The sequence below is a fragment of the Alternaria atra genome (genome assembly GCF_907166805.1).
Source record: "Alternaria atra isolate CS162 genome assembly, contig: 25, whole genome shotgun sequence".
In the NCBI taxonomy this organism is placed as follows: domain Eukaryota; kingdom Fungi; phylum Ascomycota; class Dothideomycetes; order Pleosporales; family Pleosporaceae; genus Alternaria; species Alternaria atra.
The window spans coordinates 1,238,289-1,261,132 of NW_025091323.1; the positions used below are offsets into that span (position 1 = coordinate 1,238,289).

General features: G+C 50.1%; 10 protein-coding genes across 10 annotated transcripts; 4 read left to right on the top strand and 6 right to left on the bottom strand.

Moving 5' to 3' along the window:
* Nucleotides 1-992: 992 nt before the first annotated feature.
* ALTATR162_LOCUS5408 (uncharacterized protein) lies at nt 993-1,570 on the bottom strand (the record flags this gene model as incomplete). Its single annotated transcript, XM_043313027.1, has 2 exons — nt 993-1,356; nt 1,419-1,570. 2 exons carry the CDS (start codon nt 1,568-1,570, stop codon nt 993-995), a joined length of 516 nt encoding a protein of 171 aa, XP_043168962.1.
* A 385-nt stretch (nt 1,571-1,955) lies between these two features.
* Nucleotides 1,956-4,054, bottom strand: ALTATR162_LOCUS5409 (uncharacterized protein; the record flags this gene model as incomplete). The annotated part of the gene is made up of 9 exons (XM_043313028.1): nt 1,956-2,581; nt 2,632-2,799; nt 2,849-2,984; nt 3,039-3,102; nt 3,149-3,247; nt 3,299-3,375; nt 3,426-3,809; nt 3,859-3,887; nt 3,943-4,054. 9 exons carry the CDS (start codon nt 4,052-4,054, stop codon nt 1,956-1,958), a joined length of 1,695 nt encoding a protein of 564 aa, XP_043168963.1.
* A 1,162-nt stretch (nt 4,055-5,216) lies between these two features.
* On the top strand, nt 5,217-7,132 carry ALTATR162_LOCUS5410 (uncharacterized protein; the record flags this gene model as incomplete). Its single annotated transcript, XM_043313029.1, has 7 exons — nt 5,217-5,409; nt 5,460-5,652; nt 5,702-5,825; nt 5,877-6,028; nt 6,084-6,274; nt 6,319-6,488; nt 6,575-7,132. 7 exons carry the CDS (start codon nt 5,217-5,219, stop codon nt 7,130-7,132), a joined length of 1,581 nt encoding a protein of 526 aa, XP_043168964.1.
* A 567-nt stretch (nt 7,133-7,699) lies between these two features.
* Nucleotides 7,700-10,920, top strand: ALTATR162_LOCUS5411 (uncharacterized protein; the record flags this gene model as incomplete). The annotated part of the gene is made up of 3 exons (XM_043313030.1): nt 7,700-8,508; nt 9,016-9,226; nt 9,280-10,920. 3 exons carry the CDS (start codon nt 7,700-7,702, stop codon nt 10,918-10,920), a joined length of 2,661 nt encoding a protein of 886 aa, XP_043168965.1.
* A 177-nt stretch (nt 10,921-11,097) lies between these two features.
* On the bottom strand, nt 11,098-12,713 carry ALTATR162_LOCUS5412 (uncharacterized protein; the record flags this gene model as incomplete). Its single annotated transcript, XM_043313031.1, has 2 exons — nt 11,098-11,781; nt 11,856-12,713. The coding sequence occupies 2 exons, from the start codon at nt 12,711-12,713 to the stop codon at nt 11,098-11,100; spliced, it is 1,542 nt and encodes a 513-aa protein (XP_043168966.1).
* A 701-nt stretch (nt 12,714-13,414) lies between these two features.
* Nucleotides 13,415-14,062, top strand: ALTATR162_LOCUS5413 (uncharacterized protein; the record flags this gene model as incomplete). Its single annotated transcript, XM_043313032.1, has 1 exon — nt 13,415-14,062. One exon carries the CDS (start codon nt 13,415-13,417, stop codon nt 14,060-14,062), a length of 648 nt encoding a protein of 215 aa, XP_043168967.1.
* Nucleotides 14,063-15,467: 1,405 nt separating this feature from the next.
* Nucleotides 15,468-15,791, top strand: ALTATR162_LOCUS5414 (uncharacterized protein; the record flags this gene model as incomplete). The annotated part of the gene is made up of 1 exon (XM_043313033.1): nt 15,468-15,791. One exon carries the CDS (start codon nt 15,468-15,470, stop codon nt 15,789-15,791), a length of 324 nt encoding a protein of 107 aa, XP_043168968.1.
* A 483-nt stretch (nt 15,792-16,274) lies between these two features.
* On the bottom strand, nt 16,275-17,416 carry ALTATR162_LOCUS5415 (uncharacterized protein; the record flags this gene model as incomplete). The annotated part of the gene is made up of 3 exons (XM_043313034.1): nt 16,275-16,643; nt 16,697-16,870; nt 16,922-17,416. 3 exons carry the CDS (start codon nt 17,414-17,416, stop codon nt 16,275-16,277), a joined length of 1,038 nt encoding a protein of 345 aa, XP_043168969.1.
* A 414-nt stretch (nt 17,417-17,830) lies between these two features.
* ALTATR162_LOCUS5416 (uncharacterized protein) lies at nt 17,831-18,078 on the bottom strand (the record flags this gene model as incomplete). Its single annotated transcript, XM_043313035.1, has 2 exons — nt 17,831-17,887; nt 17,935-18,078. The coding sequence occupies 2 exons, from the start codon at nt 18,076-18,078 to the stop codon at nt 17,831-17,833; spliced, it is 201 nt and encodes a 66-aa protein (XP_043168970.1).
* Nucleotides 18,079-18,737: 659 nt separating this feature from the next.
* ALTATR162_LOCUS5417 (uncharacterized protein) lies at nt 18,738-19,942 on the bottom strand (the record flags this gene model as incomplete). Its single annotated transcript, XM_043313036.1, has 2 exons — nt 18,738-19,500; nt 19,551-19,942. The coding sequence occupies 2 exons, from the start codon at nt 19,940-19,942 to the stop codon at nt 18,738-18,740; spliced, it is 1,155 nt and encodes a 384-aa protein (XP_043168971.1).
* Nucleotides 19,943-22,844: the final 2,902 nt, after the last annotated feature.

Genomic DNA, 22,844 nt, shown 5'->3' on the forward strand with positions numbered 1-22,844 from the left:
GATGGACGGGTGGCAATGCAATTCAAGCATATTGTTGCAATGGGTTACTATGGCCGTTAACATCTCGAGTACGTACTGTGGGTCGCATGTTGTACACAAGCCTTCGTAGCTTATACAACTCTAGTATTGGACAAGGTGTCTTCACAAGCAATGCGCAACACGTGTGTCTACACTTCGTGGTTTCGGCGTGGGGCGCTGCCCTCCTCGAGAGTTGAAGTGAGGATGCTCAGGGAAGTGCGGTCAGGCAGCGCTTAGGACGGTATGATGCATTTTTGATCATGTTTTGGTATTCGGATACAATAACCACGACCTAGAGATAAGCTCATGGTGAAATATGGACTAAGGAGCCATGCTGAAGCTTGAGCTGAGAGCTTGTTGTGGAAAAGAGGCTAGCGCGTGCGCAGCCCCGCCATCTTCCCCTTGGTCGAGATGCAACCCCCATGGCCTCTTTCCTCAACCCTTCGGACACTATGGCCCGTCAACGGTGTGTTCCTAGTTTTGATTGCGCATCCTCTTCCCCGATGGATAACCCTGTGCCTCCTCCACGAAGAGTTGCAGGCGGTCGGCCGGATGAGGGAGGACAGCGTCGCGATTGCGGAACAGCTGGGACGCCACGTCGTGACGGACGCGATACTGGTTATAAGTAGGCGCCGCACGCTAAGTAGCTGACTTCAGTTGAAGTTGCGTTCACCTCACGAATCTCATCGCGACCAAAGGTGACAGAAGAAATAGCGTAGGCAGCTAGCAGGTAACAACGTAAAGTCAAGCGCTACGAAAAGGAAGTCTGGAATTCTTTCGATCGAAGCCTCTGAAGCACTGCTATGAACGGGTATTCTCGAATCGGGTTGGATACATTTGATGTAAGCTAATGCTAAACAGGCCGCAGGGCGAACGCGAGAGCAGTAAGCCTAGAAGGTTACGTCTTGCGCAAGCTCTCAGTACTTGGCAGTACACGGCACATTGGACAGCTCGATCAACCACCCTTCTTTCGTCTACACACCAGTGGCATTCTTCAATGGCCAGTTGATCCCCTTATCCGCCGCCCCCGTATTTCCCAGTCCTGCACAATTGTACAATCCGACAGGGTTGTTCTGCGTAGCTCTCAGATACTGGAGATCAACACACTGCTGAGTACCGCTGCTAGCAGCAAGAGCAATGCGCCCATCGGCCATAGCGTTCCAGGTTTGCTGTTCACTTCCAGGTACGCATTCGCGGAGGTAGATGTTGGCCATGTCCTTCCAGCCGGACTTGGGCCCAGCATCCATGCAGAGGGTGGTGGATGCGAGTTGGATGGATGTGGCGTTGTTAGGCGCCTTGATGTACCATGATTGCGCCGCGGTCGAGGTGAGGGCTTGCCTGACGATGAGATAAGAAGATATGTACAGGTGGTAGAAAGTGGGAACGGTTGTGAGTCTTACACCACGAGAGTTGCCCCTGCGGCTCGCGTCTTGGGTACGACGACGAATTTGGTGTCTTGCGCGGATGTTATGTAGACCGTGCGGTACCCTTCTGGTGCTTGCGAGAGGCCGGTTGCGGCTAACGCGAGGGTGATGATAGTAGTGGCGAGCATCATTGGGATTACTATCAGTTCTGGCAAGGTATGTTGCTGTTGCTGATGACTAGAGGGGGAGATGACTGATATAAGGACATCATCTCGAACAACATTTTGGAAAAAATGTTTAATCAAGCTTCGTTGCCCGCTAATAATCTATGCTTAACTTCGAAATACGCACGCATAGTAGATGAGCGGGGCAATAGTGGTGCTTCTTGTATGTGGGGTTCGTCTACCAGGGTATGTAGGCAAGAATGTACGGGTGGTAATCTAATGTTTATCCGACACACGCCATGCATTGTCGGTAGTTGCAGCAATCATCGGGTCTCAACGACCCGAATCATCGCTTGATCTTATGCATTTTACTTTTCGAGTCTTGTTTGGATAGGCTTGAACAATCTTATCATGCAGAAGCCGTTGCGCCTCGCTTTACTTCTTGCCTCATCTTGCCTTCTTCCTTCAATTGAGCATCGTCATTCCTATTCAACCCCACCTGAGGCATGAGAAACCAAGCAGCAATGAACGCAAGTGCATTCAGTACTGCGCCGACGATGAACACTACTCGAAAACCTCGCTGATAGGCTGATGCAAGTGCAATCCGGATCAGATCAGTACGCTCCTGGCCGACCGACTCGCGAAACATGTCCGGTGAGTCAAGCAATAATTGGATTTCTGGCCTCGAGAGTCCGTATGGAACTAGCGACGATCGAATCGCGTTGTTGATGACCGTGCCGGAAATCGCGAGACCCAGTGTACCGCCAAGGTTGCGTATGAAGTTGCGCGTCGAAGTGACAACAGCCATGTGCTTGCGCTCCACGCCCGCCTGAACAGCGATTAGTGAAGGCTGCAGCGTGTTTCCCAGTCCAAAACCAGCGAGCAAACCGTAGCCTATCTGCTTCCCAAGAGATGGGCTGTCGAGTGTCGATATCAGGCCCAAGCCGATCGCCCATATTGCCCAACCCACAAGCAAACATTCCCTGTACCGACCGGTCCAGTGTACGACCAGGCCTGATAGTGTGCTGAATAGGGCTGCAAGAACGTCAGATACGTATTGAATGAACTGATGGTGGTTGTCTTACTTTGTGTAAGCGTGATGGGAAGTAGTAATGCCCCGGATTTCACAGCTGAGTAGCCATAAACCAGCTGGTAGAACGAAGGAATGTAGTATACCTGAACGAGAAAGTTCCAACCGTTCACAAACATTGTTAGCATCGCACCGTTGACGACTTTGGATGTGAAGATCGTCACTGGTAGGTGTCAGCGCGAAGTTTTTCGTGTCGCTTAGAGCAGACCTACTTGGTATCAATGGAAGCTTGGTACCTTTCCACTGCCATATGATGAAGCACACAGAGATTAGAACGCCAATGACTAAGGTAGCAATGACGTGAACAGATTTCCAGGCGTACTCTCCGCCTGCCCAAGTCAGGGCGAGCTATAATGGTGAGCTTTGGCTGGGATGGATGGTGGGTGGTATCGAACAACGTACCACGAGCAACACGGATCCAGCGAGGGCTAAGAACGCTCCGAAGAAGTCAATCGCTGCTAATTTCCTGGTATGTTTAGCGATCGCCAGGAAGAAGTGTCGTAAATACGCACTGTTTCCATTTACCATGGACCTTTCTGAGTGGCATGAAAAGCAAAACAGACGCAGTGGTTAGAGCGCATAGAAATAAGTTCAGTCGAAAGATCCATCTCCTTCAATCGGCTTAGTATGGTATTGGTTGGATGTCAGTAAGAAGTTCATACCAAGAATCGTGGCCTTGAGTAGCGAGTGCGCCACCTATGACTGGCCCAATGCCATTCGCCAAAGCTACAACGGAACCCTACCAGGATGTGAGTGGAATAATATCGAACGCATTGCAACGTCACTTACGAGTATGCCTTGATACTTTCCTCTTTCGCGAAGAGGCACGATGTCCGATACGATCATCTGGGCTACCGTCATCAGACCTCCACCACCCACACCCATGAATGCACGGAAGACGATCAGCTGAATAGCGGACTGTGCCAAGGAAGCGGCTAGCGAGCCGAAAAAGAATATGCCAATGCCGATAACCAAGAGCACCTTGCGGGACCATATGTCGGAAAGGCGCCCGTATAGGAGTTGAAATGACGTGGACGTCAAGAAGTACGCGCCTGCAATCCAGGCGCTTTCATTACTGGCGTTGAGATCTTTGCTGATGATGGTCAAACTGGCTGCAAGTGTTGTTTGGTCCATCAAAGCCAGCAGATCAACGCTCGCGCAAGCCAAGAATATCTACCGATGCATAAGTACCGAGAGAAACTTCAGCCGTCCATGTACCCACTGTGATTATGGTCTTGACCGGCACGTAGTCTTTTTGCAGTATAGGGTCAGTAAAGGTCATACGTTTGGTTTGCGTGTGCCGTACTGGTTTGCTCGTTGAACTCCGGAGGTTGTTTGGGCACCCAATCAGAAGGTACTTCCGTATGAGATTCCTTCGGAATGCTCATATCAACTTCAAGCTGATCTTTGGCAGTCATGGTATGGATTCGGCAACGTGGTTCGATCGTTCTTGTGCGCGGACCCTTGACTGCGGTAAACTTGTGGTATCGTAGTATATCCAGCTGGAATAAAAGGAAGATTCAGTATGAGCCGAGTCTGACAGATATGACCACGACTCGAAGTGGTGGAGACAACGGCGGTGCAGATGTCGACAGGGGCTGTAGCCGCAATCCGATATGTAGTACACAACTTGGCTTTCCAATGCCGATCCATTGTCTCCCACATTTGGTGTACTGCCTGGCCATAATGATTAAGTATATCAACTGATCATGCAAAGTACACGCTGCAGACTAGGTGCGTTACGTTACACAAACTTATTGGGTGATGCCTGCTAGCGACGAATGACAGGCGTGGGCACCGTACCTGATAGTCATGAGTGGTTTGTGACAAGCAATACTGATGCAAAAGCCAAGATCGCATGCTTCCGCTTCGCACTATATCCAGTTTGTAGCGCGCTCGCCGTATTGGACGTGACCGCGATGCGGAGACCTTGATGAGTACATGGGGGTCGCACTATGCGCGACGGCTCCACATAAAAACAATTAGCGGTGAACATTTCCACTTCATGTACAGTAAATATGTTCTCGAGCCTTGTCGTTGTATTAGGCATACGGGTAACTAGAATCGTGGATTCCTGAACGCTACTTCTAGTTCACCAACACTAATACGTAAGTACGCTAGCGCGGTCGCATCTCATCCCGAAGGGCCGCCATCAATGTGCTCAATCTCTCTCGAATCCATTCAAAACCACCGCGATGCCATCAGAACACCCTATCACAGAGTTCACCGGTTGCGCAATCGCCGGTAGATCATATCTACATTTCTTGGCTGATGCGGAAAGTTCCTTGACAGCAGCGGGAATCCTGCCCGCACAGGTCCTTCTCCGACACTGATCTTCACACTAGCGATGCGTCAAACAACACCCATGAAGTGACATTGATGAGCACCCTCATCGTTACATGATGCATAATACCCATGGAGCAGGATTCCGGTCCTGTAGATCTGCTGTTCAGACAGTAGCATCGACTATTATGAGCGAGCCCCGATATCTTACCGTGAAGCACTTATTAGTTAAAGAGCAACGATGCCAGCGCCCGGACATCGTTCATATCATACCATACAACTTGCGTATACCTCAATATGGGTTCAAGAAATTATTTAAACGCTTACTCTGGGCCGGATGCTCTTCGGAACTATTTCGATCCCGACCACCAACCAATGCTTCCTCTTGTCGAGATTCCACCAAGCTTGAACCCGTACTACTACGATGGGGTCAGGATACACGCGAAGATGATGTCTATGCACCCATCAAACAACGTCAAAATCATGCCTGGTATGTGAAGACGGTCTGACTAGCATTGCACATTGCTCACTCGGCGCCAGCGCTGAACATGTTGACCAAAGAGGTTCATCCGGAGAAGTCAAAAACAGTAGTTGAATATAGTTCAGGATCTACTGTCATCTCCTTAGCACTGGTGTCTCGTATCAACCACGGGATACACGATGTTCGCGCCTTCTTGAGCAATAAGACTTCGGCTCCTAAGCTCAGGCTCATGCAATTCTTCGGTTTGAATATGTAAGTCATCCCCCTTTCTGTGTATCCGTATCATCTGAATCGCCAGCAGTACGCTCTTTGGGGGCCCATCCCAGCCAGAACCACATGACGGACGCGGCGGCATCCATCGAGCCAGAGCCATGGCAGAACAAGACGAAGCAATCCTAAACGTTAATCAGTATGAAAACGAGGCAGTAAGCTACCCAGTACACCTTTCTCAACGTAAATCTTACTAACTTTCGAAGAACTGGCAATCGCATGTCAAATGGACTGGACCGCAGATTCACCAACAATTACCGAACATCAGCCTAATGTGCGCAGGCATGGGTACCTCTGGAACTATGACGGGGCTCGGTCAGTACTTCAAATCAGCCAAGCCGTCTGTAGTCCGACTTGGGTAAGTTGTTGCACATCCGCCGCTTGCGATGTCATAGCCTTACCCATATGTCTAGTGTATGCACTGCCGCCGGCGACCGAGTACCAGGGCCTAGGTCTCTCGCTCTCTTGAGCCCTGTGGAATTTCCATGGCGCGACTCTGTTGATGCGATAGAAGAAGTCGGCTCGAAGGATGCTTTCGGTTTATCCTTACAACTCTGCCGAACAGGATTGATTTGCGGTCCATCTTCGGGCTTCAATTTGCAGGGTATGTGATAGAAGCGTACAGCATGCAGCAACTGACAGCATCAGGGCTTTTCAGTTACCTTGGGAAAAGGAAAAACGCCGGCACTCTATCCGATCTCGCCGGCTTGAATGGACTGATTGACTGCGCCTTTGTGGCTTGCGACGGCCCATATCAGTACATAGATGAGTACTTCGAGAAGCTCGGTAGTGCCGCCTTTCGACCCATACACAATGAGGTAAGACTCGTTTTATTCTGTGATTTGTTGTACACCGCACTGGAAGGCCATCACAGTTAATTAAATCACCTCTAACATGGCTTCAGAACCTTACCACAGTCGACCTATACCGCTACGATGAAGCATGGGAACTTACACCTACACGAGTGCTGTCACAGTTTGCCGATACTATCGGGGAGCACACTCGCGCTGTATTGCTTGATCTGAGGAAGCCGGAGGATTTCGTCACTAGTCACATCCCAGGGTCATATAACCTGCCGCTACAAAGTCTCAATGCCTTGACATCAAGCCCCTTCTCAGACGCCACGGTCCTCGAGAAGCAATGGAGAGAGTTGGAGGCTACATTTACCAACGAGCGCATCAATGCGCACGAACTTGCTGGTAAAGACGTATACATCCTTTGCTATGATGGCGATACCGCCCGCGTTGCCACGAGCGTGCTTCGCGCAAAGGCCATCTCTGCAAGCAGTGTCAAGGGCGGTATTATCGCATTACGGAAAGAGCTTCCGTACTTGCAAATGATGGGGCGCGGAAGGGGTTTGGTACAGCAAGACTGGCTGAAAATGCCGGAGGTTGCTACAAAAGAGTTGAGAGCTGATTCGTTGTCTCCGCAAGTTCGTGGTCAAGATAGTATCGCTGTGTAGACCAGCGAGTAGTGCGTCAATAGTGTCAACAAACTAAAAAACCATGATATATATTATTCCGTGGTCTGGATCTTCTAGCTTCACGTTCTTCCACTATACATCATATAGGCGGAGGGTTGTTGATGACGGTCACATCGCGCAAGCCATGTGTGTGTGCAATTTCACTAGTCCCTGTCGGTACTAGCACCGGAGATCGAAAGTGCAAAACCAATTCTTCGCACCTCTGTACACTTCGCTCCGCTTGCATCAGGCCCTGAGGCCGTGAGGTGTTCAGATAGACTGGTCTACCATGCTGTCAATTGCTCATCTGTCTGGCTATACTGACCACAACTACAGAATGGAGACTATAACGAACACTCTAGATTTGCACACGCGAATCCGGCCTAACGGCCACGCCGACTGCAGTGCATCATCTCGGATTTTGGACACATGTCCGGCTGGGAGCCAAACTCCTGGGTGTATAATTTGTATATAACAGTGATCTTAGCAGACTTGCTGTGTCATCTAGAAACCACTGCCACCTCTCCCTTCTTGTTGTCATTCTTCACAACCCGGTATCTACCCAAGATGTCGTCCCTCGTAAAGGATATTGCCCTCGTCAGTGGTGCTAACAGCGGAATTGGTTTCGAGATTGCCCACCAGCTCCTCCAGAGGGGAAATTACCACGTTCTTCTCGGCTCTCGCTCTACCGCGAAAGGCTCTGCCGCCCTCCAAGACCTGCAAGCACGCAAACTACCGTGCAGCATCGAGCTCGTGCATCTCGACATGCAAAATGATGACCACATTACACAAATCGCGACACTCATTGAAGAGAAGCACGGCAAGCTTGACATACTCTTCAACAATGCCGCAGTTGCATTACCAGAAGGCTTGACGGAGCGTGAACGCTTGACAACGGCTTTCGACGTGAACGCAACAGGCCCATGGCTTCTTACGAAAGCACTCATTTCATTGCTGAGGAAGAGTGAAAATCCGCGAATCGTCAATATTTCCTCAGGAGCCGGATCTATTGGACGCCGCCTCTACCCAGACAGCCCAATGTACAAATTCCAAGCTGTTCCATACCGCGCTAGCAAGGTCGCTTTCAATATGATCAGTGCATGTCTATATGTGGAGTACGGGCAGGGAATTGAGCAGGTGGACTTTCCGGGTACCAAGAAGAGCGATATCGAGGTCGAAAGTGAGGAAAAGACCGTGGGAATGAAAGTGTTTTGCTACGATCCTGGCTTTACGGCCTCGAATCTTGGACCCTATAACAAAGAGGAGTTCGGTGCCAGGAGTGCGCAGGAAACGGTGAAGAGTATCATGGTACTCGTTGATGGGGAGAGAGACGGGGAATGTGGCAAGTTCATCCACAATACTGGAGAATACCCATGGTAGGTCGAGAGAAATTTCAGAGACCGAAGATAGCTGGATTTGGATTACGAGTTGAAAATAGATGCACTGCAAGAAGTTTCGGACAACTGGGTCTTATGATGGAAGAGTGTTCTTCCACCCTTGCACCTTAACGATCCAGCAAGCTTTTGGGGCGCAAGGCTTGGGCAATTAGTTTATCCTTCTCTTACCAATTTGCGCTTAGTGTTTGGATTTGCGCACGCACCGTATGGACAGAGATCCACAACTTCCGTGGCTCTAGCATATGCATGCTTATATTTGCATATACTTGCAAGCAAAGTACTTTCCGCCAGAGAAACAGCTTCGAGAACTCGCTTCAACATGCGTCTGTCATATCTTTCCGCTCTATGTTCTGTTTTCACTGTTACGTTTTCACATCCGGAAGCGTCCCAACAGTCACAACGCGGGGCTTGTCCTTATGCGTCCACTCTAACTGGGAAGTCAGGCTGTATCTACTCCAACGCAAAGCGTAGCTCGGCTATTGACAGTACGGTGTCTTTTGAAGCACAGGGAAAGCAAGGCGTTTTCTTCATGAACCGAATCGCACCAGGCACATCAGAACTATATATCGCCAACGCGGATGGAAGCGATGAGCGCAAGCTATTGAGCAATAGTTCGAACTTCGATTATCACGCAACCTTCTCTCCTGATGGGCAGTGGATAACCTTCACTACCGAGCGCAATGGGGATGGTAACTCGGTAAGTGCTTACAAGAGTTCGATAAAATACAGAATGGCTAATCCGGTGTGCAGGACATATATCGCGTTCGACCCGACGGATCTGACCTGGAGATGATAACAGCGACGCCGTCTATGGAAGACGCAGCAACGTTGTCACCGGATGGAAGCAAGATCGCCTACGTTTCGACAGCCGATGGTTACAAGGCCAACATCTGGGTAATGGACCTTGCAACACGCCAGACAACCAAGCTCACCAACACCGACCTTGTCAAGGGCAATGAGAGCTTGCCTGAGAGCTATCTGCGTCCTGCTTGGTCACCAGACGGCAAGTGGATTGCTTTTTCTTCCGATCGTGACACACAATGGCGCGGCCATGGCAACGGTACTGGATGGGAACATACCCAGGAGCTCTCGATCTATGCTATCCGTCCCAACGGCACAGGCTTCAAACAGCTTGCGAAGAAAGAGGGTTATTGTCTCGGATCACCAAAGTGGTCTCTCGATGGCAGGCGCATCATATACTACGAGATGTCTACTGAAGACACTTGGAATGCTCATCGTCCCGAGTCGTTACAAGCTGTTACTGGTCAGCTCGTATCCATTGACTTTGACACTGGCCTTGACCGCATAGAGCACACGGAAGGCCCTGGTCTTAAGATGTTCCCGCAATGGATCGGTAACAACACCATTGCATACCTACTCAAGAATACGGATGATGAGGGTCTGAACTACGTCACGGACGTTTCCAATGGTAACAGCACCCTCAGGGCCTATAGATCATCGATTCGCTCACCCTCCTGGTCCCCCAACGGCTCCCAGGTTGTCTACGAGAGAATCGATTTTGATATAGTTCGTCCCATGGGGAAGAAACTATACAGTTGGGATGACGAGTGGGAGTATCGCTTCACCGACATTTTTCCTCAGCTTTCTTTACAGGGAAGACTTGCCATCACTCAAAAGCAGCTCGGTAATTCCAGTATTATTGCCATGTCTCCTGACGGCAGCGATGTCATGGAGGTATTCGATGTGTTCTCCGCCAATCAGAGCGAGGCCGCTATAGCAAAGGGTCTTTCCGGTGCCTTTCAACCCTCATGGACTTCAAATGGTGACTGGCTCGTCTTTGGTGTAGGCTCATGGTTTCAGAGCCGCAGTACAGGCTCTGGTGCGTTGTATCGTGCGACCGCCAACGGTTCGTTCTTCGAGCAACTGACAGATGGCTCTGTCAATACCGGTTTCCCTAGCTACTCGCCCGATGGTCGATATATCGTTTACCGTGTCTTTGGCGGTGAATACGGCCTACGCATTATGGATCTGGAGGACCAATCCGTTCGCGTACTCACGAATGCCACTAGCGATAATTACGACAACTTACCTTTCTGGTCACCCGATGGCTCGCGTATCGTCTTCTCGCGTCGGGTCACCTATACAAACTTCGATGTCTGCACCATCAAGCCTGACGGTACTGGTCTTCAAGTCCTGACCTCCAGTCTTGGTAATGACGCCCATGCGGTTTGGACGCATGACGGCCGTATCATGTACTCTACAGCGCAGTATGGATTTCGAGATGAGGCTGCGATCTACGACAATACATTCCAACCATATGGGCAGATCATGATTATGAATGCCGATGGCAGTAACAAAACACTGCTAGTGGATAGCATGTGGGAGGACTCAATGCCTTTGTATGTTCCGAATGGGTTCTTTGGTTTGTAGTTCAGCGCACGTTTGTAAGATAGCCATTTCGAGCGAAAACAAAATGTAGATGAAATCTCCCAATGGTGGACTGATACTAGATGTAAAAAGAACGTCGGGAAAAGAGGTTGAAGTATATCAATTACTTCATCTCTTTCAAAGTATGCTCTGCAAACTAGTTACTACATAGGACAGATTCTAGCACGTTTCAACTACACCAGCCACATTCGAGGTACCAGTCTTGATCTCTCTTCCGCTTGCCTCCACCCTTACGAAACCAAGTGTCTGCGCCACGACTGCCTTTGTTTCGAACCCAGTCTTACTTACGCTGACAATCTCAGTCAGGCTTCCGTTAAACGCGCCTCCAAATACGGTCCACGTATGATGCTCTGTGGCGCCATTCCAACTCATGTAGACTTCGGTACTATTGCTCGCCTTGCACGCGTATACATCCGGTTTTGAGCTCGGCTTGCCAACCCACTCAGCTTTGTAGTTGCGGTAGCTCTGTACCGCCTCCGCTTCGCCCCAAGATACGCTCAATACCACATTGCCGTTTTGATCGAACTCCTTCAGCATCGGGACGCTGCCGTATCCCAGTACGACGTTGCCGGAGGGAAGTACTTCCATGTTACCTTGGCTGACCGAGTATACGATGTCGTCCGGATCGGCGAGTTCCTGTAGCAACGACGCAGTCATGGTGCGCTCATCAACTGAGAGGAAAATTCCCGTGCTTTGGTTCACATGAGATATGACTGCGCTGTTGTCGTTGTTGAAGAGGGAGATCGTGGTCGTGTTTGGCGAGCGAGACGAGTGTAGACGCGCGTCGTGTTGATAACAGAAGGAGAGGTTATTGGTCAACGTGAAGTCGCCTCCAGAGTAGCCCTATGAGCATGTCAGCTTCGTACTCCCTGCTATTGTTTTTGGCAGCAGGTATGGGAAATTTATGCGAAACTTACATTCAAAGTCCACTCAACGGTTCCATTGCGATTTACCTTGAAGATAGAGCAATAGTGTCTTGATGAGATCAAGAGACTTCGATCGTCAAACCTTTCCACAGAATTGATGTGAAATGGTCCCCAAGGATAACTACTGTTCCTTCCCAGATCACCAAGTGGATACGTAGGCACAGCACTTGCGAGCGAAATCTCGTCGACATGATCGAGGTGGCTCCATTGCCATAGTATCTCGCTATTCGTCACATTGAGTTCCAGCACAATGGAGTCAACGACCCAACCATCTTTCGGGCCACCAATAGATGACAGATCCCACGGCGTGACATTCACAGCGCCGACAAACATTGTACCATCGGATGTAATGAGGTTCTCGTGCATATCGATCCAGCTAAAAGGCTGGTACTGCGCGGGATCGTATAGTGGAGAGATGCTCTCAAGTGGATATGTCGAGTTCCATAGCGTAACATTGTAGATGTTCTCGTACTGTTGGTTAAGAATGTAAACTATCCCATACCCGAAACCCCATGGCTCAGTGAAAGAAATGCCGGCGAAGAAGGCAAGTACAGGTTCGCCAAAAAGCGTGGTCCTTCGAAATGCAGCGTAGTCCCCGTAACCGGACTGCCAGATTAATTCGCCATCCTCTTGAAAAATGTTAAGACTATAGTTGTGCGCCTCACTACCACTCAAGGGGAAGAAAAGATGCCCTGGTGAGCTGGTACCAGTCTTGTTGATGGCGAGCACCGGAGGCTCGAATCCCGGGAGGGATTTGAAGGTTTGCCATGGCCATGGCGAAGTTGTGTTGTTCTGGGCATAAACAAGAAGGGAGGCCAACCAGGCGAGGATGATGCTTCGAATACGCATATTGTAGTGACTGTGAAGTTGAAACCATAAAGCTCAGATGTCTAGGCCACTCAAGTCCTCGACACATACGTTCTTATACGTCCCCATGGGTATGTCGCTGGGATACATCGCGTATCCCTCAACACCGGAGCCTTGAACGGAGGCAATTATGCATGGAGGTTTGCAGACTTTTCCTACACCTTGTCGTAATACGAGCACTCTGCCAAAAAGGGAGTTTCAAGCCGTCGGTAGAATGCTTGCGATTTGGCTCCACCGCAGATGGTGGAGCAAATTATCAATCTCATCTTATCAGATGTAGATCAATCCGACATCGGTATCACGGAGATTTTTCGGCAGCCTTGGCAGTGACGACCATTATCTCCTAAGCAAGATTTTTGCGCCGCTAAGGAGCTTCCTCGGCAAAGCTTGATAGCTCAGGCGGACAATTCAAGGATAAGAGACCCGGTAGTAATATTAACCGCTGGGATGAGTACGGGAAGAATTCTGATAACAATGATGATAACTGTGCAGCTCACTACGCAGGAAGCTGAGAGCTTCGAAGACTTGCAGATGACGCTAAGCCCTTTGGGTTCTTAGCGAAATTGTCGGAGGGTCATCGTCAAAGCTAATACGGTTGACATCCACAAACACCCGGCACTGATCAAATTCAAACTTGGACGCTGATTTGACATTTCTGTGGTGGATCTGATTGCACCATCGTCATGATACCGCTTGTCCATATCATACGCCATGGCGAAGCACTTCACAACGTCCAGCACAGCTATCCGGACAGAGATCCGCCCTTAACAAAAGCCGGCAACGCCTCCACCAAACACCTCAATCTCACTTTCCGACCAGACTTGATCCTCATCTCACCTATGACACGCACGATAGAAACTGCTATGAATATATTTCCTTTCTTGGTCGATGCAGGTCCCTTTGACATTCCCACCCAAATCTGGCCTGATCTTCGAGAAGCCAATGACGCCATCTGCAATAAGGGTTTGTCACGAACAGAGCTGGCGTCGAAGTTTCCGCAATTCGATTTCTCTGAGTGCCATACAGAGTGGGATTATCCAGAACATAGCATCCAAGACGCTACTGCGCGTGCCGAAAGGGTGCGGAGAAGGTTGAAAGACCTTTCTGCAACGTACAGCAACATCGCTGTTATTACGCATCGAGGTATCAAAGCTTTTCTAGTAAAGGGTAAACGCTTTGGATTAGCCGAGACAAGGTGTTACCGCTTTGCTACAGAAGAAGAAGCCCAGGATGAAAAGATAAGAAGAGGCGTGAACACTGATACGCTCGAAGAGCAGGACTTTGGACCCACAGTGTTGATATTGGAAGAAGGGCAGCGGAAAGATCGCTGACACTACGGGAACATTCGATTCAGACATATGAATACGAAAATGAGAGGGGGTGAAACCTCCTTCGGAACACATCATGTTATACGCGTTGCGGTCAAAATCAGCAAGGCTTCTAGGCCATGAGGTAGTTATTGAAAGCGACCATGAACCACGGCGACCCAGCGCCGACCAAGAAGACAAGCACCACAAGCGCTAGAGATGATGCGACAACGCATATCACAAAAGAAAGCTATTGGAGAGCTACCAGCTGCAGTACTAATCATATGATATGTTGCGCGTGCCGTGGGAGAATCTCCAATGAATTGTCTTTGTCCGGGCCATTGTCTAGCTGTAGGCGTGGTCTTAACACCATCGCTGGAAGAGCTTCGATAGCCTCGAGCATGATATCTGTCGACTATCTCATGGCACAATGCCATGGTTCAATTAACCTTCTGCCACGTCCCTGTCAACACGGTGGTTGTGCTTCGACTCCGGTTTTCCTGTCCCCACGGTTGGGCCGCACCCAATAAGATCCGACACTAGGTGAATTACCGAAGATCGTGGTTGTCTGGCGCGAACGACAGAGCGATACTTTCTCATGATCACTTGATGAATTGCAGGAGGCGATACTGTCCAGATTCTCGCACAACTGGTACGACAGAATCTCGCCTGTCTGTCTGTCTGCCACTAGGACTGTGCCACTAGCTATCGGGTCCCTCCATCACCTCTCCTCATAAATTACTCTTCGACCACTGTTACTTAATATTAGCACGCCCTTACACCGTCTACCATCAAGTTTCAACATGTCCGCTTCTTCTCCCTTGGCCAACACCGAACAACCCCAGACCATCAAGACATGGTCATCGAACACCTTAATCGAAAACGCTCGGACCAAACCGAACTTCAGCGCCTACGTACTTTCGAAAAGCAGTAGCAAGACCATTGTGGCCTTACATCCCATCCCTTTGAAGTTTCTTCTGAAACTTACGCATGAGGAGCGAGTAGAGCTAGCTAACAAAACCGATGTCGATATACGCTCCGCTAAGCCAGGACTGCGCAAGCGGCTGTATCATTTATGCTGGAAGATTCGATCAAGCAGATATGCCGGCTGGGTGTCAATAAGAAGGCAACGAGGTGTGCGACAAGTAGTAAGCCTAGTGAGACCACATCAATTGATACCCAGACGTTTAGCGAAAACAGAACCGCCGCTGTCAGCTCATTGGCTACCGTCAAGAGGCTGAACTTTGCGCCTTCGAAAAATATGTCAAATGGGTCAAAAAAGATCGAGACACGTCACGGAATCTGCCCACCAGGTACATCTCTGCTATTCACAATGAGCGCGCTCCGATATCGCTAAAATACATTATCACAACTGAAGAAGATCGAAGTCAACCCATACATAGATAAATCCCCTTACATCGATGGCGAAATGACAACTGAGCAGCTCAAGAGAACCGCCTATGCATCCCATTTACCCTCACGTCATGTAAGCTTCAGTCATACCGTCCAGTATAAAGAGTACGATGACGACAGCCGTCAAAGGACCAAGTGGGTAACCAGCGCGGCCGGAGCACCACGCGATGAGGCCTCCTCAGCCAAGCCTACATTTGACTATGGGACCCGATTACCAGAAATCTTGCTCAAGGAGTACATCGATGAGATGATATGCCTTGGAAACGCTGGTCTTGATGAACTGGAAGAACAGCTCATGCTCTTTCTACGCGGCCTCCCATATGCTAAGGATGACTACTAGTCCGAATCAGTGGCCGATGCATGGAGTCAACCTCCATAGCTCATGCAGCTATATACGATGCGCGTGAAGGGCGTCCACGGAAAGGACAGCCCATCGAAATCACCGTGAAAGCCACTGAGAAGGCGTATGATAACCAAGAGTATGCCCTACAATGGATGAAAGATCCGACATATAAGTCGTGACTCAGGCGTGACAACATGCTTAGTGAGGAGGATCTTTCACGTGAAACAAGCGGTCGGGTACATTGTCAATGAGAAAGGAACGGGGAGTTGTAACCCCAAAGGTTGCGACTGTACACTGTATGGACCTTGGTATTTGAACGTACACAATCGGTAGAAATTCGACACGCCATCTCAATAATCAAGTGTCGATCCTGCACGAAGTGTTCAATATTTTGCGTTGAGCGATGCGCCTATAAAACGCGTCCTAGGGTGGCTTTGACGTTCAAATTCTCATGAGTTTGTTCCATTTCTCTAGCGCGTATTATGCGCTTGTTCCTTCTTTGCTATGCGATATTTTCCGTTGGTTCGATCGTGCCCACTCAGGAATTGCACGTAATCTTGCGAACGTTGCTCTGGGTGATGCATGGCTGCTTTCTTGCTCCGCATATTGATCTGTTCCAGGTTCAAGTAGTTGCTGATGCATGTGTACAGTGCTGCCTTCCTGCTCCTTAATTGGCGAGGTCAAAGCTGCCACAACTTCTCGCTCTTTCTTGCGCCATAGAAGCCATGTACCCACTACCACGACTAGAGTCAGCGTGGTGGTGACCAGAAAGTACAGCCAGATCCAATGAGAGTACACTCGTCCATCTAGATCGTCGTTGAAGTTGAAGAACGTTGTGCTGAAGAATGTCTAGATGAATTGAGCTTACATACTTCGGCTTCGTATGTCACGTTCAGACTTACAGCAGTAAAGGTTGCAGGTAAAAAGAATATTGTGATGGCCGCGATGATTCTCATGACGGCACTATCGCGTGAAGTCGATATTGCCACGCTTTGAGACGACTGTGCCAAATTTGTACTCGTGCTCGCCAAACGAAGACTTGTCGCTGAGTCGCGCTGCGCAATCCCACTGTAGGCCTAGACAAAAGCATGTCAACAGACTGACAACAACGGCTACGCGATACTTACAGTTTGCACCAGGGCTTGTCCTCGCTTGGACAAGTATTCTGCCCGATCCTCGAGACCCGCATTCCAAGACCGGAGTTCAGAATGAGTGTCAAGAAGTAGCTGCTCGATCTCCGTTGAATCGTCTTCGGAGATCTTATTAGCATCAGCCTGCCTTTTATATCTCTTTGCAACCTGGTCAAGGAAGTCAAGCATACGTGTAGTGCTTTTGCAGAGCCATACTGCGTATGCGAGGTTCGTGTTTGCGGCATTGAGATCCTTCGAAAGCGTGCTGAAATCGATGCTAGAAAGTTCGGGGTTATCATGATGGTCGAACCGGATGCCTATCCTGCGTTCATGCCAGTAGATCTTATCTTGCCAAAGATTTAGTGCCTTCACTCGCTGCTCGAGGTTGAAGCGCACGATGATACTTGGGACAATGAAAGCCGAAGTGCTCGCGGCGCCTCCTTGAATCGCATATGAGAATCGGTCGTAGTTGTTGCTTGCGAGGCCATGCATAAAAACGTACATATGTCTGGTGGAAAAATCGTATGTGAAAGAAGCGCTAACACACACGTGGGACATTGCCCCGGGTACAGACTGCAAGATAAAACCTAGAATAATGATATTAGTAGCACGCCCTTCATGACATAACCTCTACTGCTTACTTAGGTATCTCCTTCGCGCTTCTTTTGGCGAGGTAGGCCGCAGAAATAAAGGTATTTGAGGATTAGCGAAGATGTAGGTTGCCGCTTTATAGCCCAAAACGCGTGGATAGATCTCTGGTACCCGCGCAAAGGGAGCAATGCGTCCAAATGTATGTGATGACAAAGGCACAGGCGTCATATCGCCATTGTAATCTCCTATACGTCTGGACCAGCTACGATGAGAACACGTTAGCATTGCATTATTCATAAGACGGGATCGATATGCTCACAAGAGTTTAATAGTCTCCACGTTTGCTGGCTGCTCAATTCTGCTCCCATATGTCTTGGCTCATGTTAACGTGCGTTGCATTAGGCATCAGGCAGACTTGCCGCGAAGTCTCTTTCAATGTATCCCTCGATTAGATCTTCCGTTACTTCCAGTCTTCTTGCATGACCATCACTGGTAACTTCGATCAGCTTCACAGGTGATTCTTTGTTCTCCACAAAGGTCAGCGGCGAGTGCCCCCTAAACATGGATCTTAGCGGTGGCGAGGCTGCTCGGGGCTAGCCTCCTGTGTTTGTAGCGAAGTTGACCAAAATCCAAAGCCGTTGTCAGTAAAGCATCGGCTCGGTGGTGAGAGTAGAAGGACACTGTGGTGCGATGCGATATGTTTGAGCTGAACAACATCAAGAGCTCAGCCGCCGTGGGGGCCAAAGGAGCTGCTCGATCATGATTGGTGGAGAACAGGTGGCTGCACCATCTCGTGTGCACTCAAAAGAACAGATCATCTCATTATTGGAAGCGCGAATTTCGAGAGATGCTGCAGTGCAAACAGATAACACACACGACAGATGCGGAGGGCTGAAGCAGTGGGGTGTTCTTTCCTGGCAGCACTTCAGATGCCGCACTATAATCGGTTTGCGCAAGTGGTTGGGTAAGGTCACATCGCGCACGTGATGGACTCATCGAACGTACCCAGGTATACACGAAAGACAACTTTTAATACAATCACCAAGCGCTATAGCTACATGCGCATCTTCTGGCAACCTTACTGTTGGAAGTGAAAGAAGAGCCGAAGAAAGCCGAGGAAGAGGAACAGGTGCGTACTTGGCATGATCAAGCGATCGTGCTGCGAGCCAAAGCATGTCAATTGCAAAAAGGTTTGTGCCGCACCTGCATACACAGCGCAAAACTACTCGTTTGATGTCGAGACTCCATTTTCAGCACCACGCAGAGCGTCAAGTGCACGATCCAGCTCCTCCTCCGCTACCATGACCGTTCCGGCACGCGCGGTACTCAGATAACTCATCTCAACCGGATCCTCCAGCTGTCCTGTCGTTTCGCCGACCAATCTGCCGGCCACACCACACACAATACCCGTGCTTTCCATTGGCAAGTCCCGTAGATCCAATGTGATGGGTGTCAAAAACTCATCTCTCGAGCCGAGGAGAGTATCTTGCGCGAAATGCGGCAGTAAGGTATGATCAAATAGCAATGCCGCAGATTCGGTGTCAGTTAGCGTGAGGGATAAAAATTTCGGATATGGTTGGGTGATGAGGCATTTTACGAGACCGAGATGGAGTGCGTCGTCGGCGGCAGTGGTCATGCTATTGCGATTTCGAGCTTGGTTGATGCCATTTGCACTATCCCGTCGCCCGGCACACTGAACGAGTCGGATACTAGAGTCCACAGTAGGAACAATATGTCGACGTTTGAGTGTTGCGAAGGTCCTGGTTTGGAGCTCTGAAATGGTGGTTGGCGGTGGGGTGCTGGGCGGCTGAACTTCCAGTGATGCGGCTGAGTGTTTACGGCCATGTTGGAAGGAATTAACATATGAGGAAGTGTCTTTTTCGAATTGGAAGCCACGTTCCTCAAGCGCCTGCACAACCTGTGAACGGTGTCGCAGTGGAACCAGAATGTAGTCGGAGAAGTAAGTGGTGATAAAGAAGATGGGACTAACATCAGGTCAGCCACATGCATAAACTCCGCGGCAAATCTTACTCACATTCCAGCCAGAGCGAGAGGACTGGTAAGCTCCAAGACGCGTTGACCTGCATCAAGTCCTTCACCATCGACTTGCATTACGATGAAGTCATCTGTGGTGATACTAACAGACTCTCTTGACTCTGCATCCAACAGATTGAGAACAGGCACAAACAATTCACTCGCAAGTGTCCTCGAGCATACTATGGAGCACTCAACTGGTGTGATGGAGATGTTCACAAAGGGATGTTCGCAAGGCCAACCTCTAGGCGGCTGCACGGCACCAGAACCGTTCCCGAAAGCCTTGCGCGTTGCATTGGGCAGTACTAGTTGAAGAATTGACTGGAGGAAGTTGCGATACAGGTGCAGTGGGATGTGTATCAAAGCGAGTTGGGTATCCTTAAATGTGATCATGTTAGCTGATGTCCATGGAAGAGAAATTTCTTCGTGGGAGGCAAATTATAAGAGTTGCCCTGCTGTATGTCGTGCATGAAGGACCCGCCACCAAGGCACCCTCCGGTGTAAGACACGGACGCTTTTGCTACCATGCATTGCAGCACGGCGCATGATGAAGAAAAAGCCCACGTACCAAAATTCGGATATTCGCACTGAGGAGAGTCAAAGATGAGTCCATTACGTGCTACGAAGATGAGATAAGAATAGGCCTTCTCGATGACGATCGCTCGCGTGCCGTGGGTAGCTGGCTGCGGGACTCTTTTCTGATTCGGCAAGTCAGGTTTGACAAGGCTTGCTAGGAGGTCCGTGGAGCCTCCAGGAACAGTAGAAAAAGCAAGCTTATCGTTGTTCCGAAACTTTTAAGAAAGCAATGATGGTATGCAGCCACAAATAGAAATGCGGGGGATCGGACGACCAGGCTATCGGTTGATGTGTTCTTGTCCAACAGGCCAGTGCGAAGTATTGTTCTTGAAGCCGAAATTCATCCCACAAGCTGGATATGCGTAACTGGGAAGATATAATGTGTAGCGCCTGGATACCGAGAGAGTATATGGTACAAAGGTGCTGTGAGCAATCGTACCGATTCAGTTACGGACCGATGGCATGCGTGGAAGTGACACAATCGCAGGGCACGGTCTGAAAGCCGGTGTATATGACTTTGAGGCGTGTATTAGGACGAAATGCCGTGAGTCTGGGGTAAAAGATGCAGCGTGGGGATCGATGCAGGTGACCCTTGTCCAATTGGCTGCGACGCTCTCGGATGGTACAGAAGGATGAACCCTAAAGTTGGTTTTCAGGGCAGCGTGCGCAATGCGCGGGGCAAGCTGGGCGCGTGGGGTAGCACACTGGACCGGAATGAACGCTTAGATGATGGCTGGACGCAAGAATCGGTCCTGCGCGTAAAGCGGATGCTGCTGCTGACGTCGACTTCGAAGGCGTGGGACAGAACCTGGTCGAAGGTAGTGTACTGAAAGACAGCTGTCAATGCTGGTGAAGTGGATCAGTGGTTGCTAGGAAGCATCAACGCTTTATGTGAGTCGAAATGCAAGAGTGGAGATATCCGGGTGTGGTGACTCGATGAGGCACCCCGAGAATTTTCCACGACGGCGCGGGCATAATGCTGGGAGATTGGCTTTGTGGCCGGCGGCAAACAACAGTCAACGAGTAGATCAAGTCAGCTTCGATATACGGATGGGACGTCAGAGGCAGCCACAATAGTGCACCCCTTTGTTGCTGGTGTCATGCAGCACTCGACGAGCTGCAAGCAAACCTTGGAATCGTCCGTGCTCCATGCCAACCACCAGCACTTATGCCGCGACTGCAATCCGACCTGCACCCAATCTATCCTGTGCCTGAGGGTACCTGATCGACGCCAGCAACACTGCCAGAGTGTCACAGCATCGAAGACGACGTTTTTACGGCGCCGACGGGCAGACTCTCGGAGAGCCGTTCGACAACCATCACAAGCTTCTTGAATCTCACACGAGATGACGAACGCCATGGCTCTCAGCACGAGCTACGCATCTGCAGTCTCCGACCCCAGCAGCACATGGGATAGAAGCCCCACGAAGTTCATGGGTGTTGCAGGACATGATTGCGTGCATGCAGCATTGCCCTTTGTCCCTGAGCGGGAAGCCGAGCATAGCCGCCGCTGTCGACCGGACCCTGATTAACTATCACTCTTTGCTCCACGTCGCGATACGCGCAGACACTACCCGTCCCGCAGTCGGCACCACTCAATGATAGACAAAGGGTCGGCGATGGACGCCAGAGCAACCAGTACCTTGAAGCGTGCTGTCGTGTAACCAAGGACGCGCCTACCCCGCATCATCTGTCATTTCGCCTGTGCACCCCATCCTTCGAGGACTGTACGTTCACTGGACCCCTTCGCAATGACGTGCACGCGGGTCTAGAGGACGAACAGCTACCCGCAGCTCGGGAGAGCAGCGTCAGCAGGGTGGGTCGTAGTATCATCGAGCTCGGAACTGACCGACATCACCACCATGCGATGATGTCGTCTGCAGGACCCTCTCGGTCCAGCATCCCGGACCCACAAGCGGACGCCGCCTATGCAGCACGCACAATGAACAAGCTCGCGCGAGAGACGCTTCGAATAGCATGCGTGGGGGCTGCTTACCGTCTTACCGCGTCTTGTTCTCTTACCCCTCGCCAACTCACCCATCTTCTCCGCAGTTTATAGCGCTCGCTGTTATTCTTCATACGCTCCACGGAAGACGGAAGACTCCCCGCCATGCATGACAAGGGGTTTGCAGGTAAGACATCGAATGCGACATGGACAGCCTCTAAGACATACGACCGCCTATCAAGACTTGGTTTGATAGTGGCTCGCACAAGACATTGCATGATGCGACTATGGAGTGCCGTTTGACAGTATTGTGGTCGCACTGCATCTACAGATAATGCGATCTTTGTGTCATTTTGCTTCACACCGCGGTTGCTCGGAGCTCGAGATCGACTTTAATAGCCATGACTGGAACGCGGTGCCCACGGCCGGCTCGCTTCATGTACGAACCGTCACCGATCACGAACTGCTATTCCAGCAGATAATCACTGAGCGAAGCGCGACTGGTGAGCTATCCGATAAGGACCAGCATCATCCAACAAGAGAACGAGAAGGATTTTTTTTCTCCAGCTAGCAGGACAGTGCAGTCGCCCAGTGCAAATCTCATGCTGCATAGCACAAGATTGGGTGAATGAAGGGCGTAAGATCACAACATCAAAGACGCATAGTGATGATTCTATACATTCGAGGTGTTCCCAAGATCAGCTATGGTCATCCACCTAGCTTTTCTGATGTTGAGCACATATCATGAAAATCTCATGCGCTATCCAGGCAAAT